This window comes from Mustela nivalis (genome assembly GCF_964662115.1).
Source record: "Mustela nivalis genome assembly, chromosome: 14".
Classification (NCBI taxonomy): domain Eukaryota; kingdom Metazoa; phylum Chordata; class Mammalia; order Carnivora; family Mustelidae; genus Mustela; species Mustela nivalis.
Window position 1 is genome coordinate 39780090 of NC_139033.1, and position 26395 is coordinate 39806484.

Genomic DNA, 26395 nt, shown 5'->3' on the forward strand with positions numbered 1-26395 from the left:
GGTTAAGCCGCTGCCTTCGGCTCAGGTCATGATCTCAGGGTCCTGGGATCGAGTCCCGCATCAGGCTCTCTGCTCCGCAGGGAGCCTGCTTCCCTCTCTCTCTCTCTGCCTGCCTCTCCATCTGCTTGTGATTTCTGTCTAATCAATTAAAAAAAAAAGTTTTCACTTAAATTAGAAGAAATCACATTGTAACTTGAGGGTTAAATGTAGCTTATGAGATAGTTTTGTATGTTTCCTGCAAAAAGCTCCTGTGCTTCTTTCAGAGTTGAGGTACAATTGAAATGTGCCCTACAGACCAATTAAAAAAAAATCTCTTTAGTTGGAGGGAGGAACTAAGTGTAATGTTTATTACTAAGTGCTTACTGCAGAATTGCAAGTTTGACTTGCTTTTAGTCTTTTTTCTTCCTTTTTTTTTTTTTTAAGACTTTATTTGAGAGAGAGAGAAAGAAAGAGCAAGCACACACACAAGTGGGGCGAGGGGCAGAGGGAGAAGCAAACTCCCCGCTAAGCAGGGAGCTGGACAATGGGCTTAATCCAGGGACCTTGGGATCATGACTTGAACTGAAGGCAGATGCTTAACTGACTGAGCCACCCAAGGAGCACTTTTAGTTTTTTTTCCCTTGATATTGCCTGATTGAACCCTGGATCTGGAAATAAAAGATAAACAGCTATGATGAAAACTGTTCTCTGGTAATTCTCTCTCAGCTGTACCATCACAGCTGTTTGTGTTGTGCTAGAGGAAATTTTGTTAGGGTGCAACATTGCCATCTGTCCTACATTTGATTTTTAAAAGCTGACATGCAAAGTCTCACCTGCCAGAACCCCCATCATACCTGTAAGAGAGGAAATACATAGCTCAAAAGGAACCGATACACATAGATTCTAAAAATAATCTCAAATTGATGGTTTTTTTCAAATTGCTTTTAAAAAGTTTCATTTGTTGAGATATAAACTCAAAATTTAATTTTTCATAATTTTAATTAATGGGATAGAAGCTGGCCATTGGCAAAGGTGATGATGCTTTGTTGATATTTTGACATTATTGCCTTCCATTCTGTGCATCTACGTGTTTCTGCTCTTCTATTGTTCTTTTTATACTGGAGGAATCCATAGATAAGATCAAGGCTGAGTGTCCTTAAAATGATTTCCAACATGTATGCATGTCTTTAAAAAGGCCTTTTTCAGAGGCTCCTAGCTGTTTTTTCAGAATATAGTCTTTTGGGGTATACTTACCTGCCTATTTTTTATTGTGGAAAAATTCAAATACCTGCAAGAGCGGAAGTAATTAGACAAGTATAATGAATCTCCCATGAGCTCATCAATCAGTTTTAACAGTTATCAACTCCTGGCCAAGCTTGTTTCATCAATATTCAGCCCCCTTTTCCCCATTATAATTTGAAATAGCTCCCAGATGTTTTTAATTTCTGACATTTCCACAAGTGTCCAGTCCTCAATTCAACCAGAATAACCAGTGTTTTTCCTTTTTCCTTTCTCAAAAAGTGAGTACCTTAAGCTTAAGGCAGTGGGCTGAGATTAGGTATAATTCTGCATTCAGTCTTTTTTTTTTTTTTTTAGTGGATCACCCTGGCTTTCATTTTTTCTCAACTATGATAATAGAGGTAATAGAATTTGCTATCAGTAATATACTGTTTGCATGTAATATTTGTTATATAAATGTTAGTTTATGGAATGAGAATGATTGGCACATGATTTAGATGATGATTATTATTATTAAATAGGTCTTTTATACCATTTAAATTGTGTTGGTGATTCCTTAATCAAAAAGGTGGAATGCTGTCACATTTTACCAGCAGTCAACTTGTATATAATTTTTTTCTTTAATGATGCTTTAAAAATAATTCTCTACTCCAGCCCCAACTGCTAAGGAAATTCTTTAATGCTCAGTTTTGCTCAAACTCCATATTAAAAAAACAAGCAAACAAACTACTTTCCACTTCTCAGGGAATATATTCAGTTTGTATATTTTAATGTTTATGTTCTAAACATTTCAGTATAGAAATATTCAAATGGATATATAAATGTAGAGAAAATCATATAAGAAATTACCAAGTACCCAGTTCAGCAATTATTTCTTCCATATCCCAATCCACTACCCCTGACTCAACCGTCATTATTGAAGCAAATCTGACATCAGATAATTTCATTCATAAATAACTACTTCAGTATGCTCTTTGTGAAGATAAAACTTAAACTTGTAGAAGTTTTATAACCATGCAGAATTCAGTATTTCAAAACTAGAATACAAGAGATGCCAATAAGCAGTTCAAGATTATTTACCCGTTACTGGCAGGTAACATTCCACTACTTCATTCTGGGAAAGTTTTATGGAAGAAGTATGGTGTGAATTGGTATTTCTGGGCTCTTGGGGATCAGGGTTGGAGTCATGCATTATAGATCAGGTAAAAGGTAAAAGATACTCAGCAAATGACTGAAGAGGGAAGCCATTCAGTCTGTTTGGAATAAATAAACCAGTATAGTTGGAGCAAAGGTCACTGGGTTAGGAAGAGTGGAAAGTAGGTTTTAAACCTTCTGAGGAGGTAGAGGAAAAAGAATGCTACATGCAGGGCTAAGATGTTTGGCTTCCATTTGCTAATGGGTTAAAGTCATTGAAGACTTTTAAATTGGAACTCTGGTCAGAGTGGTGTTTGAGGAAGAGTAGTTTGGATAGTTGAGAATGCAGAGACAAGCAAATAGAGTCACTTATCTTGTCCTGGTGATTTAGACCCAAGGTGTTAAGACTTGATTAGGCAACAACAAAGGACAGGAAGGATGGATTCAAAGGTGAAAATGAAGGAACTGGATTTAGTAACTGACTGGAGATGGGAGAATATAAGTAAGGCAAGAGGAGATGAAATCTGCAGCGGAGGGCTGAGACAGGTCGCTTTAGGAAAGGCCTGCATGTAAGGATTGGGAAGAAGGGATTTCGAGACGGGGGATGACTTGAAGGTAGATTTCTTTGTGTGTACGGCATTCAGCTTTGAGGCAATGGCATGTATTATTTAAGTTAATTGATTTGGCAGTTTTCTGATTACATGTTTTTGTACTAAAGTACAAAAAGTTAATTTTAATTTCAGATCTTAGTCTCAGCCAAAACTCGACTTGTGGAGACAATTGTTATATAAAGTTAGAGAAATCTTTTTCTTTTAATATGTACTCTGTAGCTAACAAGTTAGCTTTAACATTTAAAGAAGGTAGAAAACAGGGGCGCCTGGGTGGCTCAGGGGGTTAAGCCTCTGCCTTGAGCTCTGGTCATGATTCCAGGGTCCTGGGATCAAGCCCTGCATCAGGCTCCCTGCTCAGCCTGATGTCTGTCTCGGTCTCTCTCTCTCTGCCTACTTGTGATCTCTCTGTCAAATAAATAAATAAAATACATATTTTTTTAAAAAAGGTAGAAAACAGTAGAAAGTTGATGTTTCTTTATTCTCAAAATGTTTCCAGTGCTGTAGTTTAGAGAATTTTTAGTGTGGAGGTTTTTATTATTCCTCACAAAGTACTGTTGGCAAGTGATGCACTTCTGAACACGATCTTCAGCCGTATAGCCACCATCTGCTGACCACAGTGCTCCTTGACAACTCATAAGCCAATTTCACCGTATCGCACGCTGGTTATTGCCATCCCCCCAGTTCATCCTGTTCGAAACTGGTTTAAAGATACATTTGTGTTTGCTCAGAGTCTGGTCTCCTCATAATGTTTGACTAAACATCATGATGATCCGTGTTACCCAAGTAACATGAAAAAAGAGGTTCTGCTGTGTTAGGGGAGTGTTTATAGAGTGCAGTTGCACAGGCAAGCAACAGGTTTTCAGAAGAATTAGTTTTTATGTGGAAACTGGCAAGGCATGTGACAGTTGCTAGATCAGGGAATGATGTTTGCACGTGAATTTATAGAGTGATAAAATGAGAATATTACTAAATTAAGATGACCACAATTTAAGTAGTTTCTGTATCTCAGTGAGGTTTTTCTTAAAGTTGAAAGTCATGGAATTTCTTTCTTTTTGATAATCTATAGTTAGAAACCTCTAAGGATGGAGTTAGGCTTAAGAAGTGCTTTAAACAGTTTAGGGGCACCTGGGAGGCTCAGTGGGTTAAAACCTTTTCTTTCTGCTCAGGTCGCGATCCCAGGGTCCTGGGATTGAGCCCAGCATCAAGCTCTCTGCTCCGCAGGGGGCCTGCTCCCCCCCCCACCCCACCCCCCGCCCCGCCTGCATATCTGCCTACTTGTGGTCTCTGTCTGTCAAATAAGTAAATCAAATCTTTTTAAAAAAATGAAAGCAAAGACACAGTTCAAATGATGAAATGTTCTTACATGAAAAAAAAATTCATGTCTTTATTTTAATTTAATCATTCCTTTTGGATATTTGAAAGGTAGAGAAGTTAAAGGTGAAATCACAAGTCGGTTCAGGGCTGGCATATCTGGGGGCAGTTGGTAGGGAATTTTTTTTTGTGGTTGAAAGTGAAATATTAGTATTTCATTACTAGGAATAGAAGTAATCACTTTGGTAGAAACTGAAAATGACTAATATCCTTCACTAGTCTTCTAGAATTTTTTTTTAAAGTAATTTTCCTAAGTTGTAGTTTGCTGCTTTTAGAATAAAAGCTTAGTCACGTTAAGTTCTGGTGTGTGGGGACTTCAGTTTACTGCGGCCATCTTAGAGGGCAGTCTGGGTTAAGACCAGAGCTTAAGTGACAGGCAGTCTTTTTGTTAATCTAGCATTATTTCATCTGCCCCTGCCAGGTTCGTTTTGGTGCTGTGCACATATTTTATATCTGATGGGCAGAATTCTTATTTAACTATTCCCTTGGGCCTTGCCTTTCTATATGCTTGTCTTCATCCTGCACGGAGGAAGGTCCCTTGTTTAAAAATCTCCTGGGGCAGGCAGGTTGGCGTTCCTTTTCTTTCTTTCTTTCTTTCTTTCTTTTTTTTTTTTTCTTTTTAAGATTTTATTTATTTGAGAGGGAGAGAGCACAAGCAGAGGGAGAAGCAGATTCCTTGCTGAGCAGAGAGCCCGATGCAGAGCTCAATCCCAGGACTCTGGGACGGTGACCCAAGTTGAAGTCAGCGGCATAGCCAACTGAGCCACCCAGGCACCTCCAGGTGACTTTCCTTAAAGCACCAAGCACAGACTATAGCAGTTACAGAGAAGAAAAGGGCTTGTACACTGTTGTGAAGGCAACAGTGTGTATGACGAGTATTTGTAGCTATCCAGTACGGACGTGTCATAGAATTCCATCTTATGTTGGGGGACAGAGAGTTTGGTATGAATACCAGCCTGGTTACCAGTTGATATGCCACCTTTCTGGGGGGATGTTAACGGTTAAAACTTGATTTCCACTTTCTTACTTCGTTGCTAATTTAGTTATCAGTGGAGTGTCTTAGACCTTTCAGTTTCCATTTGGTTTTTAAAATTAATAAACATAGGAACAGTTTAAGCCATATGAAATAGCTAATCTAGGTCATAAACTAGGCAATCACATTTCATGAGTATGGCATTTTTTAAAAAAATTATTTATTTATTTATTTATTTGGCAGACAGAGACCACAAGTAGGCCGAGAGGCAGGCAGAGAGAGAGGAAGGGAAGCAGGCTCTTCGTTGAGCAGACAACCCGATGCTGGGCTTGATCCCAGGACCCTGGGATCATGATCTGAGCCAAAGGCAGACGCTTCAACCCACTGAGCCACCCAGGTGCCCCATGAGTACGGCCTTTTAACTGAGTTCTTAAGTATTTAGATTTTCTTAATTTGGCGAAGCGTGTCTAAAACTGATCTCTAATGAGCTTTGTTCTGTGGAGGAATGTTGTAGTGAGGCTCTAGTATGCTTTCAGCTGCAGTAGGTAACTGGCATTTCAGCTGTTCATAAGGAATGACTCATTGCAGGGCTCACTGGAGATATTAGTCAATTGATTTCTTAAAAAGAATGACTTTCTAGTTGTTTCTAAGCTAGATCCTTAAAAATAATAGTGCTTATCTTTTTGGGAGAGGTTGCTACCTTAGTATTTTCATCTTCTGGAACACTAGTCTGTCGAAACTAAATCCAATCTTAATCTCAGCTTTTATTGCACTAATGAAGTGTCTCATCAGAGTGATATCTGATTGAGAATGTCGGTTGTGACCTCCTTCTGTAGGTTGCATTTTAGAACTTGAATTGTGTTGCAGGAATACTTACATTATGTGATTGTGGGGGAAAAATGCTGTGGTGATCATCTTTTGTCTTGAAGTCATTGGTGGCAGAATACCATAGAGTTTGTGACAAAGTGCAATGGGTTGGTTTGGATTTGACCCAAAGAGAAGTTTTGCTCTTCCAGGGCAGGTTTTTATTGCTTGGTTTCCCAGCCAAAATACTCTGTTGTCTTCCTCTTCAGATATATTTCATTTATTGTGGTCAGTTCGTGCAAGGTTAAGTTCTAAATAGGGCATGTTGGCTTTTTGGAGAAATATTTTAGAATTCTTACAGTTTTCTTCTGGTAACATATCTGTGCTGACATTAATGTTGATTTTAGCAAATTTGGCTCCGAAAATTTATTAGATGATATGAGGCATTCTTCCTATAAAAATTTTCTTATAGATGAATGCTAGATACAAAAAAAGTTTTAGAAAAGACTAGTTTTCTGTATAATTCTGGCACTTTTATAATTTTTCGGCTTCAACAATATTTCTTATGACAAGTAAGTTATTCCTGATAAGCTTCTCACATAGGAGTTTGGCTGATAAAACTCATGTCAGCAATGTACAAACACATTTGCAAATATTTGCCTTAGTTTCCTGCTTTGAGTAGTTACATTAGGGAGCATTTAAATATCAAAATTCAATATTTTTTCTTTCATAAATATGAGTTCAGATTGGTAGCCCAAAGAATATATGGATTCCAAGTGTTTTTAATAAGGATTGTTGACTTCAGAAGAATTTTTTCTGAAGTTCTGATCACTGCTAACATTGTGTGTATGTAATACTTACTAACCAAAAAAAAGCTCTTCAGAAGTCAGTTTAGAAATAAGTTTGTAATATTGAAGACATTTGCAGTGTGCGCATTGTGCTGTGCGTGCAGTTTGTACAGGGATTCTGTCTGTGGCTACTGGGTGACTGGTGGGCTAATCTGCAGTAACATCTGTTATGTACTCAGTTGGTGTACCTAGTGGAGTGTAATATTCTGTGATACATTATGTCTTCTTACAGGGAAGCTATGAAATTCCTTTAAAACTTTGCCATTTTTTTGAGGAACAATGATGTAAAACATGTAAAATTCTGGTGTGGTAATAATCAGGATAGGAAGAAAGATGTGACAAAAGGTTTATGTAGAGATCTAGGGGAAACATTGTTATCTTTTGTACAATGAATGTTCTCTTTCTTCTAGTCCGAGTGGTAAGAAGTTCAGAAGCAAACCTCAGTTGGCAAGGTACCTGGGAAATACTGTTGACCTCAGCAGTTTTGACTTCAGAACTGGAAAGATGATGCCTAGTAAATTACAGAAGAACAAACAGAGACTGCGGAATGATCCTCTCAATCAAAATAAGGTTGGTGAATTTACTTAAAGCATATGGTTGCTATTTCAGAAGCTCTCCACAAAGTATCTTACACTGTAATTATGTCACTAGAATTTTGGCTGCCTGAACCTCCCAATCTCCCCTCCCCCACTCCCCCCCACCCAAAGTATTTGGATTTACAGATCTGATTAATTTTCTGGTAGTTGGCAGTACTTTACGTAAGTAAATTGTGCATAGTTGAAAATAGTATTTCAATATCTATCTAAGCCAACATAGTATTTTTGGCCCACTGGCACTGTTTACAAAAGATTTCTGTGTTGATGTTAATTGTCTCTTCTTTTTTTTTTCCTTAAAATAGTTCCTATTTCCCAAAAGAGGCAAAATTTTAATGTGGCAAGTACGCTTACCACATAGTTTATGCTTACCTTATCAGTTTTCAGAATTAAGATTTGAGAAAGGGCAATTTTTATTTTGACTTTTGATGATATTGAGGTTAATGACTTCTAGCAGTAATATTCACATCCTAATACTGTGATTGGAGATTTTTCCATTAGCTCTTAATTTTATTGAGTGGCTTAGTTGATGGTTTATTGTTTGATAATTTAAACAGTAGCATTTGGGTTATTATGCTAATTTAATTGTATCAGAGCACCCAATATCTTTACTTTAGCTCCCCCCCACTGCAGCTAATCTTATATAACCATTTTGGTTCCATTTTTTTTCCTCCAAATTTCAGAGATCTGTGTGTATTTCCACCACTGTCATTTCACAGACTACACGGTCATTTTACAGACTATGGGAAAAGTAAGGGCTTTTCTTTCCAGGGTGTATATAACCTGGATACAACCTCTCATGCTGCTTGGGAGTACTGTGTTCGTTTTAGGTACCCTGAGGCAGTGTGCAGGATGGGTTGGGCTTTGGAACCAGGCAGGCGTGGTTTGATGTACTGGCTCTGTCATTTATTAGCTCAGGCAGTCATGGGTAACTCTTTTTAACCTCTGATGGCCTCAGATCTCTCATTTGTAAAACTAAGGTAATGAACTCCTTCCCTTTGCATTATTGCAAGGAGTAAATAGGAATTTATATGAAAACGTCTAATAAAGTATTTGACCCATGTGAGTTTCTCTCCTTTCTCCACTGCACCTTCCTAAGCACCAAGCTTCCTTGGTGAACATTGCTTGGTGGCCAGTGTACATGGAAATTTTTTGACCCAAGATTTCTTCCTCTTTATCTTTTTACTCTTTCCTGAAGATGATACAGGTCTCTGCTTTATGTCTCTCTTTATTCAGAATTCAGCTTAATAGTTTGTTAATAATAGTCTAATTTCCAAAAATTGGTATGGGGGACCAAGTACATTGTTTGTCTGTTGCATTGGTTACCATGCATCGATTTACCGTAGGGACCTTGTCAGGTACCTTGTTTATAGGCAGAATGGGAAGGGAAGGCTGAAATTGCTTTCTCTGTTGCTTAACTGTGGGGGTTACTTTGGGTTGATAGCTATGAAGGTGTTAAGGGTAAAAGACGGTGGTGGTAGAGGAAGTGTAAAAGAAAGCGAGAAACTGTAGAGTGTATAGCTCTGTGATTCAGCTTAAGAAAACCCTTATTTTAGGTTGATTTTTCTCCTTAAATATATAGAGCAAAATTAAGATTTAGTTTTCTAAAATTGCCTTAAAAAAAAAAAAACCTCTAACCACAATGCTGGGTACCTATCAAAAGGGGTTAGATATTTATGAAATGAATGGGATGCTTTCAGGCCGCTCTGTTGTTTTCAGAATCACAGTTAAACTACACTAAGTATATGAAGATGTGTTCTTGATAGTTATGATTCTCTAAAAACCAAAAACTAATTCGTCTCTTTAGTTTGTGTGCACCTTTATGCTCTAGCTGCGCTGGACCGCTCATCGTCCTGCACCATGGCATGTGCTTTCAAGATTCTGCTTGCTCATGTGCTGTTTCCTCTGCTTGGAATGCGCTTCCCCCCTTCCCCTCCATCTGGTGAACTCCTCCTCATCCAAGGCCCAGCTCCATTGTCTCCACCTCTGTGAAGCCTGCCCCTGCATTCTCCAGGCAGAACCAGTCCCTTCTTCCATAATGCCTCCCTGGTGCTTTGCCATTGTATTTGTGATTGTTTGTCTGCTTCGACTAGACTGTGAGCTCCATGAGGGCAAGGACTGTCTTTCCTTTTTTTTTTTTTTTGGTATAGGTAGTCCAAAGCCTAGCACACGGTAGGTACTTAGTAAATGTTTGCTTCATGTTTATTTGAGTTAATATCCACCTCATTCCAGAATTTTATAGTGGTCATAAATATTGAATAAATTAATTATTTTGAAAGTTATTATTTTGAAAGTGCCTTTCATTGTCATTGTTTTCTGAAGTTTCTGTCTGAATTGGCGGGGGGGCATAGTTTTATTTTTGCACCTGATTTTATTTTAATTAAACAGTCACAAAAATGGAGTTGAAGTTTTAAAAATAAGCTCTCTTTTGGAGTAATGCCAATATTGACTATCTCTAAAAAAGCAGAAAATGTCTTTGTGGCTAATTCTGTATTATATCTTTTTAAAAAATAATATAGTATGGAAAAAAAATAATACAGTATGGAGAACACTGGGAGATATAAATTGGTAAATAGGAGTGTTAGTTAGTTTTGCTATATAGTTATAAACTTGGCTAAAGTGCATAATTGTGTTGCTTTTGAGGTTTTTAAAAACCCTTGAAAGAGGGATGCCTGGGTGGCTCCATTGGTTAAGTCACTGTCTTCAGCTCAGGTCATGATCCTAGGGTCCTGGGACCGAGTCCCCAGAGGACTCCCTGCTCAGCGGGAAGCCTGCTTCTCCCTCTGCCTCTGTTTGCCACTGCCCTGCTTGTGCTTTCTCTCTCTCTGACAAATAAATAAAACTTAAACAAAAAAACCCTAGAAAGAATTTGAAATGTTATTAAAATAAACTTCAAAATAGGTTAAATTGTAGTTTATAATGATGGATTATAAACTGAGATCTTAGTATATGTTCCATATCAAAAGTAAGTTTCCTGGATGCATAATACTTCAGGTATGGTAGAGAAAATATTTTTTGAAGATCTTTGCAAAGTGGCAGTTATTTTAGGATGAAAAGGTACAGTGGAATGGGCATTATCTTTTGATTAATATTTACTGTTTTTGCAGTACCTATTCCTTCTTGTTTCAGTCTCAGTCTTAACCTTACTCTGAAAATCTGTTCCATTCCTGATCATATTGTGCCTTACTGATTTGCCACTACCATAGTTATTTCCAGTTGCCACCTCCGTCTTTCTAGTGGATAAAGTGTATCTGTCAATTAGGTTGCTGGAGCTATTCCATTAGGTTAATGGAAAAAGACCAGACAAAGATTTGGAAGTCCTCAGTATGGAGTTTGAAGTGATGAGCAGCTTTCTCCAAAGCTTACTCCGAGGAAGAAATGATAGTTATGTGGTGATGGAAATGTTGCCACCAGCCATGTGTGGCTGGCTAGTGAGTAGTTGGAATGTGGCTAGTGAGACTGAATAACTAATTTTTAGTTTTGTTTAAGTTTAAATAGCCATATATTTCTGGTGGCTACTGTATTGGACAATATTGAGAGCTATTTAGCTCTCTTAATATGTAAACGAGACAACAAAACCTTTGCTTAGAAAACTAAATATTTAGGCATTTATCCAGGCTTTGATCTTTTAAAGAGGGATGTTTTAAGGTTTCAGAGATATGACCCTCAATTTTAAAAAGGAAGCTAATTTCTTAAAACGGTAAGTTTCCTTAAAAATGTAATTGGAAAGACCGGGATTGGATAAAAAAATAAAGTGATGCTGGGTGCAAAATATGTTTTGGGAAGTCCAGTAGTTTGGTTTTGTTGTTAGCAGTTCCTTTTGTTTCAGTGTTTCAGATGTGTAAACATTAAATGAAATTCTTATGTTTCTAGTTCTTAACAGCACTGAAATGTGTATAAATTAAAGCTACAAAACTAATACTGTCCAGGTTCCCTAACGTTAATGTGACATATGTATATTTTATAAAATGCTTACAATATGTATTGGTATGCAACAAGTTATTTTTTTAGATTGGCTTTTCAGTGCTACTAATACCTTGGAAAGACTCAGTTCTTTCATCACATTTCTCTATTCACACAGATTTGATACATTGGGAAATAAAGAGCATCATGTTGTCTTGTACGGAATTAGTTGTAGAAGTCTGCCATTATTGATTTCTTATAAATTACTTTGGTTTATGGTAGTAGCCTATTGTGATTTTATAAATACAGTCTTGGGTTCTATATGGCTGTGTCGTAGGTATGTAACCGGGTGATGTAGAATGTGCTTATTTTAATTATTCTCAACAAAATAATAAAAATTCTTGTAGTGAGCTAATTTATCTTGGGGATAGTATCTGCAGTTTGAGAAAGTAAGTGAACAGGTAGTGATGGTGAGAATCAGACTGGGTATTGGATCTAGAATGGGTGCAGCGTGGAGAATGGATTTGGGAAAAGATGAAACTGGAAGTAGGGATAGTCGGCTGTTGTAGTCTAGAGAAGTGATGGCAACTAACACTATCCTGGGAGGTATGGAAAGGTATGAGATTCAGTCAAGAGAAATTAGGTGTAAGTACTGATGATTGTAGAGAGAACTGTTCGTACCTGCTGCAGTTTGGGCTTGAGTCACTTGGGGTGAAGGTTGATAAAGAATAGGGGAGGAAGAGCAAGTTTGGGGATGGAATGAAGAAGACCGGTTACAAGTTTTATTTCTTGGAGTTTTGAAGGGATCTGGTGCATGCCCAGGAACTCTGAAGTCATGCTTTGAGAACTCCTGTCATTGTAGATTGTCATAGCTTGTTAGAATCGCTTAACAAAGGTGCAAATAAGAGAAAAGTATTTTGTCACACTGTTAGTAGTGAATAAATGAATAAATTAATTTTGTGGAGAGTAAGAAGGAACTTCCAGAAAGGTAGTAGGAAAATCAAGAAAATTCCGTGTTCAAAAAGCCTAGGAAAGAAAATTTTTGTTAAATGACATGGCGAGATCAAGGAGGATAAAGACTTTGTAGTAACCATTGGTTTCCAAATTAAAGGCATCTGATAACCTTTCATAACCAGTTTTGAGGGGCCTGGTCTTAAGAAGTCTTTCTTAAAATGCTAGAAAGTTTCTGGGAAATGAGAAATTAGAAGCAAATGTAGCCTGCTTATTTAAAAGTTTTAAAATTTAGATTTATTATTATTTGATTAGGTAATTTGTACAGAGGATGAAAGAATAGTAAAAAAGTCTCCCTCTCCAGTCTTTCATGTGCGGTCTTCTTCTTGAGAGGAAACTGTTATTAATCGGTTGTTTTGTATAGCCTTCCAGAGCTTCTGTGCATTTAAAAACATGGGCATATATGTGCATTTTTACCCCTCTCCCCATAAAAATGGTTAGACTACTCTTACAGAGCTTGAATGAGAGGTGGAGGAGAGAGGACGATATTTAGAATGCGTGACCAAGGAACATTATTGTTTTTTCCTTCAGTGTATGAAAGAGGCAAATAGGGAAGACAGGCAGGTGTCCAACCAGAGAGAACATTCTTCAGGAGGCCCTCCAGGAACCTTTGAACTGAGTGCAGTATTTTCTGTTATGCACTTTTCTGAGGAGAGAGTCTTATCTTTATCAAATTCTCAAAGGAAAATAGAGCTAAGGAAGTTAATAATGACTGTTTTAGAAACAGGAGAGGAAGCAAGGCCTTGGCAAAAGATATGAGGGACCAACTCACTTGTATCTCAAATTAGGCCTTTGTCGAACAGATAAGGGATTTTTTCAGTTATTCCAGCAGTACCTTAGGGGGCTGACTTATTTGTATCATTGGGACCCCATGGTAAACTAGTACTAATGAGCTCTGTGGTAGGGTCAGTTCTAATTACCAGCACCTGGTAGAGCACACTGTGTGGTAAGAACTGCCTCTTGGATTCTTCCCTAGAATCTTTCCATCCACACTGGAAACCGTGACCTCATTCCTTCTACCAACAGTCCTCACCTTTAGAGAAAGTCACTAAAATCTTTTCCAAAGTTGCTGGTTTCCTCTTCATCAGTGTATTAAGCATTCGTTGAATGGAGTATCTTCTGGTATCTCTCTAGTGGATATAGTTGGGGGCGAAAAGAGGGAGTGAGCAGATCACAGGTGATAAATTAGCGTTTGTAGGCCTTGAAGTCCTTATAAGGGATTATTAGTATCTCCCTTAAGTATGGGCCACTGTTCAGTTTCTGTTAATTTGAAATGTAATGGACGACAAAGAAGTGAGCAGCAAATAGCTATTATATAGTAGTCTGCTGATAAATGATGATAGCCTGGACATGTGGTGGTGGAAAGAAGTAGTTTCTAGATCTGTTTTGATATAGAATTTTCAGGATTTGCTAATGATTGGGTGGGGAAGAAGACAAAAGAAAATACTCAAGTGTGAGACCTTAGTTTTTAGATGAGTGGGAAGATTGGGTTACCATTCACTGAGGTCACCTTAGGAGAATTTATATGGATGGATAAAACACATTTTAAACATGCATAGTTTGAGTTGCTTATTAAACATCCAAATGGAAGTGTCATGTATGCAGTTGGTACGCTGATTGAAAGGTCTCAGCTGGAAGGTCATCGGCACAGAGGTAGTGTTATTCTAAGTGATGGGACTAAAGGAGATTACCCAGACATAAGGATCCCAAACCAACCTCTGAGAAAATCCAATAATTAGAACTTGGTTAGAGTAGAAGGAATCAGCAAAGTGGGTTGAGAAAGAATGTCCAGTAAGATAGAGACATGGGAGAAGAGAAAGCTTCAGAAAGAAGAGTGGTCAGTTACACTGATGCCATTGAAGGGTTGAGTGGAGGAAGACTGAGAAACTTCCATTGAATTTGGCAGCATGAAGCTAATTAATAACCTTGGTTTTCAGTGGCAACAGAAGTCAGATTTTAGAGGGTTGAAAATGAGTAAGAGAAAATGAGCTTGGGCAAATCTTTCAGTAAATTTTGTTTGGCTAGAGAAGAGATTCACCAGGTGGTAAAGAGATGCTCATTTGGTTAAACTCCCAACTTAAAGGACTTTGAAAAGTTTGAGAAGAAGTGGAGAAACTGCAGAGGTCAAGAAAGTCAGGCACATTTGCAATATGATGATGATGGACCATAGAACCTGTGCTGGGTAGGGTGGAATGTGAAAGTGGTTAAGGCTGAGTGAGAAAATAGGGCAGTCAATGGACAGGAGATACTGCTGGACAGGAGATACTTCGTGAAAGAAACGCAGAGGGCTGTTCTGAGAACGTGAGCTGCAATGATAGGAAGGAGGAATTGGAGAGTTGGATGCTCGATTGAGATACTGGAGATGGTGTAGTTACGAGTACTGACAAGGCTGTACTCACTCAATTAGTTGAGTGAGTGTGGGCAGAGGAAGAGATCGAAGGACCCAGGATGTTGGCTGAATTATCCACATGAATAATGAGGTCTCCCTGAAGGAGGATAAGAGTTGGGATGGAGAGAAACTGAAATGGAAACTATGTAAGTCTAGCGACGTAAGAAGAAAGGGAGGAGAGTGAAACGTAGTATAGCCAGGTAGGAGCTTCCAAGAACTGGTATTTTTAAAGGATCAAAAATGGAGAAATTATTTGAGAAAAATAGAGAGTTATGATAAAACCTATACCACCTCTTGACCCTTGGACATGCAGTTGAGTGAGAAGGAAAAAGGTAGAAAGGAGTTGGGGGAGGGAGAGAAAGAAGTTTCATTTGAGAGAACCTGAGGGGCAAGTATCTTCAAGGGATGGCCAAGTCAGTAAGTGCAGGAGCTGGAGAGAATGTTGAGAGAAAATACTGAGGACATAGGAAAGCCTAGTTGGTCATTCAGGAGTGTACAGTGTAAGATTGGGAGAGGGATGGGTCAAAAAAGTTTAAAAGCCACTGAACAATGGGATAGATGAGTGGATGTACAGAATATTATGGGGACGAGTGATGGGTGATAATGTATAATCAGAGGGAATTGACTATTTGGTTACTCCTGAGATAGGAATGTGATGTGCAGTGGTATTAATTTTGGTAAATGTTAAAACAGAGTATACAGTTGAAATCTGGTCCTGACTGTGGGCTGTCTGTGTGACTCAGACAAAGACACTGGCCAGATACCTATAAGTATATGTGTTAAATAGTAATAGATGGAGGAAGTCTTGGGACTGCTTCTCTTACATTGGTAATCTCAAGGCAGATAATACAGATGACTATTCTTTCCATAATAAAATTGAGATGGATATTGTAGACTGCATTAAATTATATTTTCCACCTATTTAGCACCCGTAAGTTTAAAGCAGAAAATGAGACTTGAAGAGTAAGGTCTGCATAACCGAAGTTTTATGTATAATAGACATTTTATGCAATCATTTATCCCACAGAAAATTTTTTTAGCACATTCCATGCTTAGGCATTATTGCAGACTCTGAAGATAGAGCAAGGGAAGACCCTGTCATTATAGACCTAGAGGTCAGGAAGAGAATTAAACCCTACAGAAAATAATTTGTGTGACTATTTCCACAATTCTCCCAAGGATGTGTACACAGCTAGAGCCAGGCCGGATGTAAAGGAGACCGTTTCACAGAGTAGCTGCCTTAGTTTGGATAGAGCTGCTCTGTAAGTATTGGATTGAAACTCATTCCCATCTTTTGCACAAGTCCTTTAATGACCTGCTATTCGCTAAAGCTGCAAGAAGTTATTTTTCAAGTAGAACTCTTCAAAACTTGTTTTCAGTGATGAATTTCAGTAAACTACAAGTCCCTTTTTTTTTTTAAACAAGTCCTTTTTAATGAGCTCAAAGTGTAGTCCACCTAATATTTATATATATTTTTAATATTCCCATTGATCTTAAAAAATCTTGTCCCACACTTGGGATTTTACACTAAGCGGATTTTTCAGTACAAAATCATAGATTCCAGATATTCTTTACTTTTTTGCAAAAGCTTATGGAATTTCCACAACTTTGTGAATGTACTAAAAAACCACTGAATTGTAAACTTTAAAATGGTGAATTTTATGGTATGTGAATTGTATCTCAATTTTTTAAAAATTTGAAAGATAGTAAAGTACACTGTTCTTGATTTTGTGAAAAGGCATTAACTATAGGCTACTGTACATATTCTGGAATAAATCTGAAGTTATTTTTTGATGATAATACTGGTTTGGTCCAAAGATATCACTCAGGCTCCCCTCTTGTGAAGCAGGAGACGGCTTTCCTCCTGGAGAAGCTTAATAGGTTTAAGTTCCTAAATTTCTTTTTCTCCCTCTCTTTTTTTTTAAAATCAGATAGAGATTGCAAGTAGCCAGAGAGGTCAGCAGAGAGAGAGTGGGGGAAGGAGGCTGCCTGCTGAGCAGAGCCCAGTGGTGCGGGGGCTCGATCCTAGGATGCTGGGATCATGACCTGAGCCAAAGGCAGAGGTTTTAACCCAATGAGCCACCCAGGTGCCCCTCTTTTTTTTTTTTTTTTTAAAGACTCTACTTACTTATTTGACAGAGATCACAAATAGGCAGAGAGGCAGGCAAAGAGAGAAAGGGGAAGCAGGCTCCCTGCCAAGCAGAGAGCCTGATGTGGGCTCTATCCCAGGACCCTGGAATCATGACCTGAGCTGAAGGTAGAGGCTTTAACCCACTGAGCCACCGAGGCACCCCAAGCTCCTAAATTTCATTAGCATGGTCAAAAGCATGTTAATGCTTATAATAGAAATAGCAACTATTTTTTTTGTTAAAGATTTTATTTATTTGACAGATCACAAGTAGGCAGAGAGGCAGGCAGAGAGAGAGAGGGAAGCTGGCTCACCGTTGAGCAGAGCCCCATGTGGGGCTCCATCACAGGATCCTGGGATCATGACCTGAGCTGAAGGCAGAGGCTTAACCCACTGAGCCACCCAGGCACTCCAGAAATAGCAATATTTAATCAGAATTTACAAGCCAAAATGACTATAAAATACATGCCTATTTTGTTAATTATTGTCTTTCCCTAACCCTCAGAATGTTAGCTCTGAAGCAGGGACTTTTTGTTTTGATGATGATATACCCAGCATGTGGCTGGCACACAGTAGGCAAATTTGTTCAGGATATTTGTTCAGTGATTGAGCGAAAGCTGCATTGCCACAGCAAGATATGTGCATTACCTTGTTTGATCCTTGTAAGGATCTTATGAGTGGTTATTTACAGATGAGAAAAGTGACCTTAGAAAAAATAGTCTTTGCTTTTCAAATTGGGGTATGAATATCTCTTGGGGGGTATGTACTATATGGAAAGCCATAGAATTAGAATGGTACTTGAATGATACTTGGACGTATCAGTTTTACTTGATCATTTTGGGTAGGTAGAACAGCGTTTTTACATTAAAACAAATATGACTCGGGGCGCCTGGGTGGCTCCGTTGGTTAATCGTCTGCCTTCAGCTCAGGTCATGATTCTGGATCCTGGGATAGAGCCTTGAGCCCTGCTTCTGGCTCCCTGATGAGTGGGGAGTCTGCTTTCCCCTCTTCCCCTCCCCCTGCTCACGCTTGTTTGCTCTCTCAAGTAAATAAATAAAATCTTTTAAAAAACTTAAGGGGCACCTGGATCGCTCAGTTGTTAAGTGTCTGCCTTCAGCTCAGGTTGTGATCCCAAGGTCCTGGGATCGAGGCCTGCATGAGGCCTGCATGAGCCCCACATCGGGCTCCTTGCCTGGCGGGAAGCCTGCTGCTCCCTCTTGCACTCCTGCTTGTGTTCCCTCTCTTGCTGTCTCTCTCTGTCAAATGACTAAATAAAATCTTTAAAAAAAAATACAAAAAAACTTAAACATGGCTAATTTTTAGAATAAAGTACAAAATTTGCAGGATTTAAGATAAAAATGAGTTCTTTTGGCTCTAGTCATAGAATATGTACAGTTTCAAACTGTCATTCAGCTTTAATTCAAAGCCAGGCTGGGAAAAGTGATTATTTAGAATAGAAAATTAAATTCCTGCTGTTGGGATTATGCTGTGTGACAGCTTACATGGTATACACAACAGGGATGATTTTCTTTTTTAAATTTTATTTATTTGACGGAGGTCACGAGTAGGCAGAGAGGCAGGCAGAGAGAGAGGGGGAAACAGGCTCTCCGCCGAGCAGAGAGCCCAACGTGGGACTTGATCCCATGACCCAAGATCATGACCTGAGCCGAAGGTAGAGGCATAACCCACTAGCCACCCAGGCGCCCCACAACAGGGATGATTTTAAAAGTATTTCTGTATCCTTAACTTCTGTGTGTACTCTTTCCTGTTGAACTAAGCATGCACCTGAGATGGAGGTACAGGTTCTTTTTTCTCCTGTTCCCCTTTCGTAGTCTACCTTCTCTCGTTTTATAGGAGAGCACACTTTTTACTTGTCTGCAGTATTACCGTGGTGCAGAATGTGTGATCTCTAGTAAAGGAGTAATTTGAGATACTGGTGTTGATGCCAAGAAAATGAATTACTTGGTAACACTTAAGTTTTTCTTCCAGTATAATTCTTTGCCTAAAATTTATAGAAAACTTAATGTAGACTTCAATTATTAAAAATTTTTGATGATTCACAATGCAATATTTTGACATACAACTCAAAAGAAGTTCAGAGATTGACAATAAAACTCATTCTTATTTACTCATTTATATGAACAGGTTTTCTTGGTGTTCATCTTTAAAAAATGAAAAGTAGGAACAGAATTGGTTCTAAATCTTGGCCCATTCTAGCAGCTAGTAATACTCATCCAAGCCCATGAAGTTAGTTCTAAATTTTAAAAAATCTCTTCTTTAATACATCTAATTTTTATTTCACTTACTAATGTGTAATTTACTGTTTGGGGGCAGTTATATGCTACTGAGGTAGTAAACCAGAAATTTATTAACTTTTTTTTTAAATCACAAAGTACTTTATGATCACAAGAAGTTTAAAAAATAATCTCATGATGTATAAATGATCAGTGAAAAGTTTTCAAGTTGAAAATAGGAAATAACTTGGGGAATGGAATTTTTCAAAGAGAAAAAGGAGTGAAATAAAATGTTTAACCATTAAAGAGTTTGTTCATGTGTAAGTGGTTGGTAGGTATATTTAGATTGTGTTAGATATGTCTTAAAGTGATATGTTTATTATCAAAATGTCAACATTTAAAATACTGTAGTTCATTCTTTGCAATTACTTACATTAAAGTTTGAAATAGTCTTGATGTCCACTTTGAAATGTAGGTGAGGTATTTTCAAATATTTTTTAGCTGGTAGGAATGTAGAAATGTTTGAGAAATCACTGGTTGATGACACATGCTCTTCGTCCACCTCTTTAATTACCCTCTTTTCTAGCCTAAGTCAAGCTAGGTCAGCTGAAAGGCTACATGATAATTAGACCACACTGGTATTTAGTCCCTTTAAGAACCACCATCTCCAAGTTTCCTTTAAATTTTTTGTTCTTGGCATTTAACGGAGGTCACTGAAAAAGAAAAAGCATTTGAAGTTTGCTTAATATTTGTTGTGATATTAGTGCCTTTACTTTTTTTCTAGACTTAATACCAGAACAGCTCTGTTTTCCTTATTAATTGGTATGTTCCCTCCTCTCTGACCTGGTATCTATATGATTTAATGTTTCTCTTTTCACCCAGACTTCTAAAAATTTTAGATCCACTTTTGATGCTCAGTGCTAGTATTGATCACTATTAGTCTTTTCAAAAGGAAATTTGTTTTCCCCTGTCACCGATTCTGTATTTTTAAAAATTAATTTTTATTGAATATTTGTTACTTTCTGAGTGTACAAAGATCCACCTCAGATATTTATTGGAAAAAGATGAAGTAATTTTTTTTTTTTAAAGATTTTATTTATTTAAGGTGCCTGGGTGGCTCAGTGGGTTAAAGCCTCTGCCTTTGGCTCGGGTCATGATCTCAGGGTCCTGGGGTCGAGCCCTGCATCAGGCTCTCTGTTTGGCGGAGAGCCTGCTTCCTCCTCTCTCCCTGCCTGCCTCTCTGCCTACTTGTGATCTGTCTCTGCCAAAGAAATAAAATCTTAAAAAAAAAAAAAAAAGATTTTATTTATTTATTTGACAGAGAGAAAGCTCACAAGTAGGTAAAGAGGCAGGCAGAGAGAGAGAGGAGGAAGCATGCTCACTGCAGAGCAGAGAACCCGATGCGGGGCTCGATCCCAGGACCCTGGGATCATGACCTGAGCCGAAGGCAGAGGCTTTAACCCACTGAGCCACCCAGGTGCCCATAAAGTAAACTTTTGAAAAGAATTTATAGATTTATTTTTGTATTCCTCCCAGCACCTAAGGGGATAGAATAGAGTCTCAAAAATTGAGTTATTTGAGTGCTTCCAGCCTAATATACACATTATTATAAAAATACATTAAATTTTGATTTGAGGGCTAGCTTATATACCGAGATTTAGCAAGGTGGGAAACTTTTCTTTCTAATATTAGAATATGCATGTTTGCTAATTTTTTAAAAAAGATTTTATTTATTTGACAGAGAAATCACAACTAGGCAGAGAGACAGACAGACAGAGAAGGGAAGCCGGCACCCCAGTGAGCAGAGAGCCCAATGTGGGACTCAATCCCAGGACCCTGAGACCGTGACCTGAGCCAAAGGCAGAGATTTAACCCACTGAGGCACCCAGGCGCCCCATGCGTGTTTACTATTTTAATTTTGTGATACAAGAAACTTATGCTTTACTTTTTCTTATACTGAAAAGAAAGATTACAACTATTAAAAAAGTGTTTGCTTTATAACTCCTATGTTTATGATGGATTAGTCATATTTAGAAGGATTCAAACGGGGGTACCTAGGTAGCTCAGTGGGTTGGGCCTCTGCCTTCGGCTCAGATCCTGATCTCAGGGTCCTGGGATGGAGCCCCGCATGGGGCTCTCTGCTCATCGGGGAGCCTGTTTACCCCTCTCTGCCTGCCTCTGTGCCTACTTGTAATCTCTGTCAAATAAATAAATAAAATCTTTGAAAAAAAAAAAAAAAGGATTCAGACATACAACTGGATATGAACATGACTCTTTGGCATTCCTCAGGTGAGAGTCCTGATAAAATTTAGTGTTTTTGTGACAGTCTGTGGGAAAACCAGTTAGTCCAGTTTTTCAGATCACATGCCACTGTTTTGGAATACAAAATTAATTAGTACAAAAATTCTGTCTTCAGAGCTTTCAAGCCAGTTAAAGGGAGAAAACATAATAAAAATCAAAGTAAGATCAAGAGAAAAATAACACAGTAGCTTCTTGAATAATTTCTTACTCCATCCTACTGAGGAATGCACTCTTTATCAGACAGTGGAGTTGTGTATTTTGAATACTTTTAGCCAGATTTTTCTTCTAATTTTTACTTAATTCATCAAAACATAAGTCAATGAAAAAAAAATAACGATCTTACCATAGTAGCACCAATAATTTTCTATGTTTCATGCTTCCTTACAGTCTTTGAATTCAGGATTCATTTAGAATAGACTCTCCTGTCTCTAGTCATTTTTGTAACAATGAGAATCTTAAGAGGCTCCACTGTTTCCTCATACAAAAAGTTGCAATATACTTTTGTGTCTGCTGATGCCGTCTTAATTCTAATATCAGCAGAGTATATTGTTCTTTTAATAAAGAATGGAAACATTAAAAACCAAACAAGGTATTACTTAGTGATACATACTGATTTTAACTAGTGACAGGAAAAGTTCTCTATAAGTTTAAGGTTGAATATTAGCTATTTTAGAGTTTGGGTAGCTTCACTTAGGGCCTCAGAATGCTCTACATGTCATAAACGAGGGGTATCTAAACCTGTGCATCACAGAATTACCGGGAGAGTTTCCTTTCTTTTCTTTTCTTTGTTTCTTTCTTTCCTTTTTTTTTTTTTTTTTTTAAATAATCGTTTATTCGTTTGAGAGAGAGAGAGAGTGTGTGACTGTGTGTGTGTGTGCAGGTGAATGGGGAGGGGGGCCAAGGGAGAGAGAAACAGAGCAGCAGACTCCCTGCTGAGCGCAGAGCCCCATGGGAGGCTCAGTTCCAGGACCCTGAGATTATGACCTGAGCCAAAATCAAGAGTTGAATGCTTAGCCGACTGAGCCAGGTAGGTGCCCCATCCAGAAGAGCTTTAAAAAATACACATTCCTGGGCTTCACACTTTTAAAGATAGCATTCTAAGTGGTTATTATGCAGCCTGTCAGTCAAATTGGCTTACTTCTAAATAATTTTTTGAAAATCTATAAAAATAGGAAGCTAAATGCCTAAGAGACATTGTTAGTCTTATTTAAGATGAATGTATCTTGGGACCCCTGGCCAACTCAGTTGGAAGAGCAGGCAATTCTTTATCTTGGGGTTGTGGGTTTAAGCCACATGTTGGGTGTAGAGATTACTAAAAAAAAATAGTTAAAAAAAAAAAAAGAATATACCTCACAAAGGTAAGCACATACATTGGCAGAGGAAGGACAAGCATGCCCAGTACATACAGAGAAGAGGGGGTGGGGGGGAGGGGGTGTGGAGAGGATGTTAATGGAGATGTATTTAGTAGTGGGTCCAAGTAATACCATAATTGTGCTAATTGTCAGTTTAATATATTCTGATGCTTACCTTTCTAGACATTGGTAACATTTTTTTTTAGAATGTTCTAGATAGGTCTTTGAGTTCTTCAGATTAATTTCCCCAAAAGGAGGTTAATCCCAAGCAATATATATATATTTGAGAGAGAGAGAGAGAAAGAATGAGAGAGAGAGAGAGAGCATGAGAGGAGAGAGGTCAGCAGGAGAAGCAGATTCCCCGCTGAGCAGGGAGCCCGATGTGGGACTCGATCCCAGGACTCCAGGTCATGACCTGAGGTGAAGGAAGTTGCTTAACCAAGTGAGCCGTCCAGGCACCCCCAAGACATTGGTAACATTATTAAAGCAGAGGTCACAAACTCAACACCTAGGGTTCAGACAGGTAATGCAAACATAATTGTTGAGAAATTTTGCTAGAAGAGAGCCCTTGACACCTCTTGTGAGCAGCCATTATTAATTAGTTATGGCCTGCTGTGGCCTAATCAAGTCCAGTATTTCTAGATCTTTGAGTTTTTAAGAGAAGCTAGAATTTGGATTTTATGTGAAATCTCCAGATTTGTAGATGTTTGTTCATTGTATTAAACACTAAAAACTGAACAAAATACATCTATAGGTTAAAAGTTGGTTCTCCTGCCACCAATTTGCAGTCTGTTTCAGAGTAGCATTTCTCCCAGTGGTCCCTGGGTCAGCAGCTGCAGCATCACCTGAAACCTTATATAGAAATGCGAGTTCCTAGGCACCACCTCTGATCTCTACTGAATCAATCTCTAGTAGGAATGAGGCCCAAGACTCCGTTTTAAGAGACCCTCTGGGTGGTTCTGATGTGTGCTGAAGTTTGAGAACCATTGTTGTGCAGCCTGGAAGTTGATAGCACAATTTTTATCTGAGGATAGTTGAAAAGACAAAACTTCATCGACTATCCTATGGATTTATCAAGTATATTTCTATGTCAAAAATACCAGAGGCATATTTTTTTCAGATACAGATGACCATATATGTATGTGTGTGTGTGTGTGTATATATATATACATACCCAGAACACACACACACACATATATATATATATATCCAGAATCAGACTATACAATGATTAAATCACATTTTTTTTCTCCTTCCTTGCCCCGCTGCCCATCTACCTCCCGTGGTTGTTAGAGCATTCATTGCAAATGAACTTAATAACAGCTCTGCCACATTTTGACTTCACTAGAACACATTTTAGATTTTATTTACTAGTTGATTATAATTACTTAAGTTTGTTGCCAAATTGAGTTCTGTTTGCTAGAATTAGAGCTTCCATTTCTAATTATCTTTTTAAATGGGAGTAAATAAACTTACATGGGTCTATGTAAGCCTGGCCTCCTGATAGCTGACCAGTTAACATTTCAGTGGCCAAGTGTGCCATTATTTTTGTCCATTCTCAAGTGTTGAGAGGATCGCTGTACTAATTATTGTTCTGAAAACCCTCCTTTTTGTGTTACCCATAAATGCATTTGTTCATTTAAAAATCCCAGTATCGTGCTAATCAAATTAATTATGAATTTCATAGTTTTCTTATATTTTAAAGTACGCAGAAAGCTTTTAAATGAGAAAACTTCATGTATGTCTTGGATAATGAAGTGCTAAAAATGTGAACTTGAATATTGCTGAGATTGAGAAGTTTGGAATAATCTGATTTAAAGTAATGGATAATAGTATTTGTCTTTCTCTGATTGACTGACTTTGCTTAGCATAATCTCTAGCTCCCTCCATATGATTTCACTCGTGTGGAATTTAAGAAACAAAACGGGTGCGTGGCTGGCTCAGTCAGAGGAGCATGTGACTCTTGATCTCAGAGTCATGAGTTTGAGCCCCATACTGGGTGTAGAGATTACTTAAGTAAGTAAAAAATACTTAAAAAAAAAAAAGTCAAACCAAGAGACAGACTCTTTTTTTTTTTTTTAAGATTTTATTTATTTATTTGACAGACAGAGATCACAAGCAGGCAGACAGGCAGGCAGAGAGAGGGAGAGGAGGAAGCAGGCTCCCTGCAGAGCAGAGAGCCCGATGCAGGACTCGATCCCAGGACCCTGAGATCATGACCCAAGCCGAAGGCAGCAGCCTAACCCACTGAGCCGCCCAGGCGCCCCAAGAGACAGACTCTTAATTATAGAAAACTATTGGTTACTAGAGAGGAAGTCGGTGTGGCGATGAGGGAAATAGGTTATGGGAATCAAGGAGGGCACTAGTGATGAGCACTGGCTGATGTATGGAAGTGTGGAATCATGATTTGTACATCTGAAACTAATATTACACCATATATTAACTAACTGGAATTTAAGTAAAAACTTGAAAGTAATGGATAACAAATTAATTCATTAAATTATATTTATATGTAATATTTACTAATGAAAACATGCTTATATCCACAGGGTAAACCAGACTTGAATACAACGTTGCCAATTAGACAAACCGCATCAATTTTCAAACAACCAGTAACCAAAGTCACAAATCATCCTAGTAATAAAGTGAAATCAGATCCACAACGAATGAATGAGCAGCCACGGCAGGTAAGGATCTAATTGACTCTCCAGTCTTATTTGTCAGAAAATTCTGGTATTTTTACCAGACATAGTTCAAGTAAACTGGTTAAAATGGAAAATATTTGGAAAGAAAACTGTTTTATGTCCTAGGCTATTGCATGAATGCTGGAGAATAATACCATATTTAGGTAAAATGTTTTAGGAAAAAAATTAATTAAAAATGAATCTAAATTAATATTATGGAGTACATTTTTATGCTTTTGTGTGGTAATGTACATCAGATTTGCTTCCGCTAATCTTAGTTTTTTCCTAAAGATTATCTTTGCAGGGGATAATATTTCCCAAGGGGATGAACCATGCAGTTTGTGTTGCTTAGCTTAAAAATATTTTCTATTTATAGAGACTACTTTTTGTTCTGATTTCTTATTATATGAAAGCTGTCCCTCCCCTTTTGAAAAACAGAATTAAATAAGCTTTGTCAATATGGTATATTGTCCTGTGACTTCCATTTTTGCAGAAATTGAGTTTATATTTCTCTCTCTTTATTGCTTCAAGCTGTATTGTACCAGTATCTGTTCTTAGAAAAAAAGTATTATCTGAGAGGCCTCCCTGCTGCTTAATAATATCACATAGACAGGGGAGGAAGACTTGACAAAATACTTAGCTTTCCAAATAACCTTGCTTATTCACTCCCTAATTATGGTCAAAAAGCTTAGGTACTTCGGGAATATTTAGGGGCAATTGGGGTGAGGGAGTGGAGGGAGAAACATCTGTGCATATTTTTTCTCTCCTTTCTCTGCCTCCTCCCACTTACAGATTAGAAATGCTGAGTTACCTACAACGATTATCTTTTGCTCTCATATTC

At 38.1% G+C, this 26395-nt stretch overlaps 1 protein-coding gene across 2 annotated transcripts in view; it reads left to right on the forward strand.

Moving 5' to 3' along the window:
* MBD2 (methyl-CpG binding domain protein 2) overlaps positions 1-26395 on the forward strand; it is a 66324-nt gene that overhangs the window by 6313 nt on the left and 33616 nt on the right. For both annotated transcript variants that reach the window (XR_014302809.1, XM_082699078.1), the window contains exons 2-3: positions 7370-7529; positions 25420-25557. Coding sequence is in view for 1 of the 2 variants with exons in the window: in XM_082699078.1 (XP_082555204.1) it covers positions 7370-7529; positions 25420-25557 (298 nt within the window). In the remaining variant the exon portion in view is untranslated. The remainder of the gene's footprint in view (positions 1-7369; positions 7530-25419; positions 25558-26395) is intronic.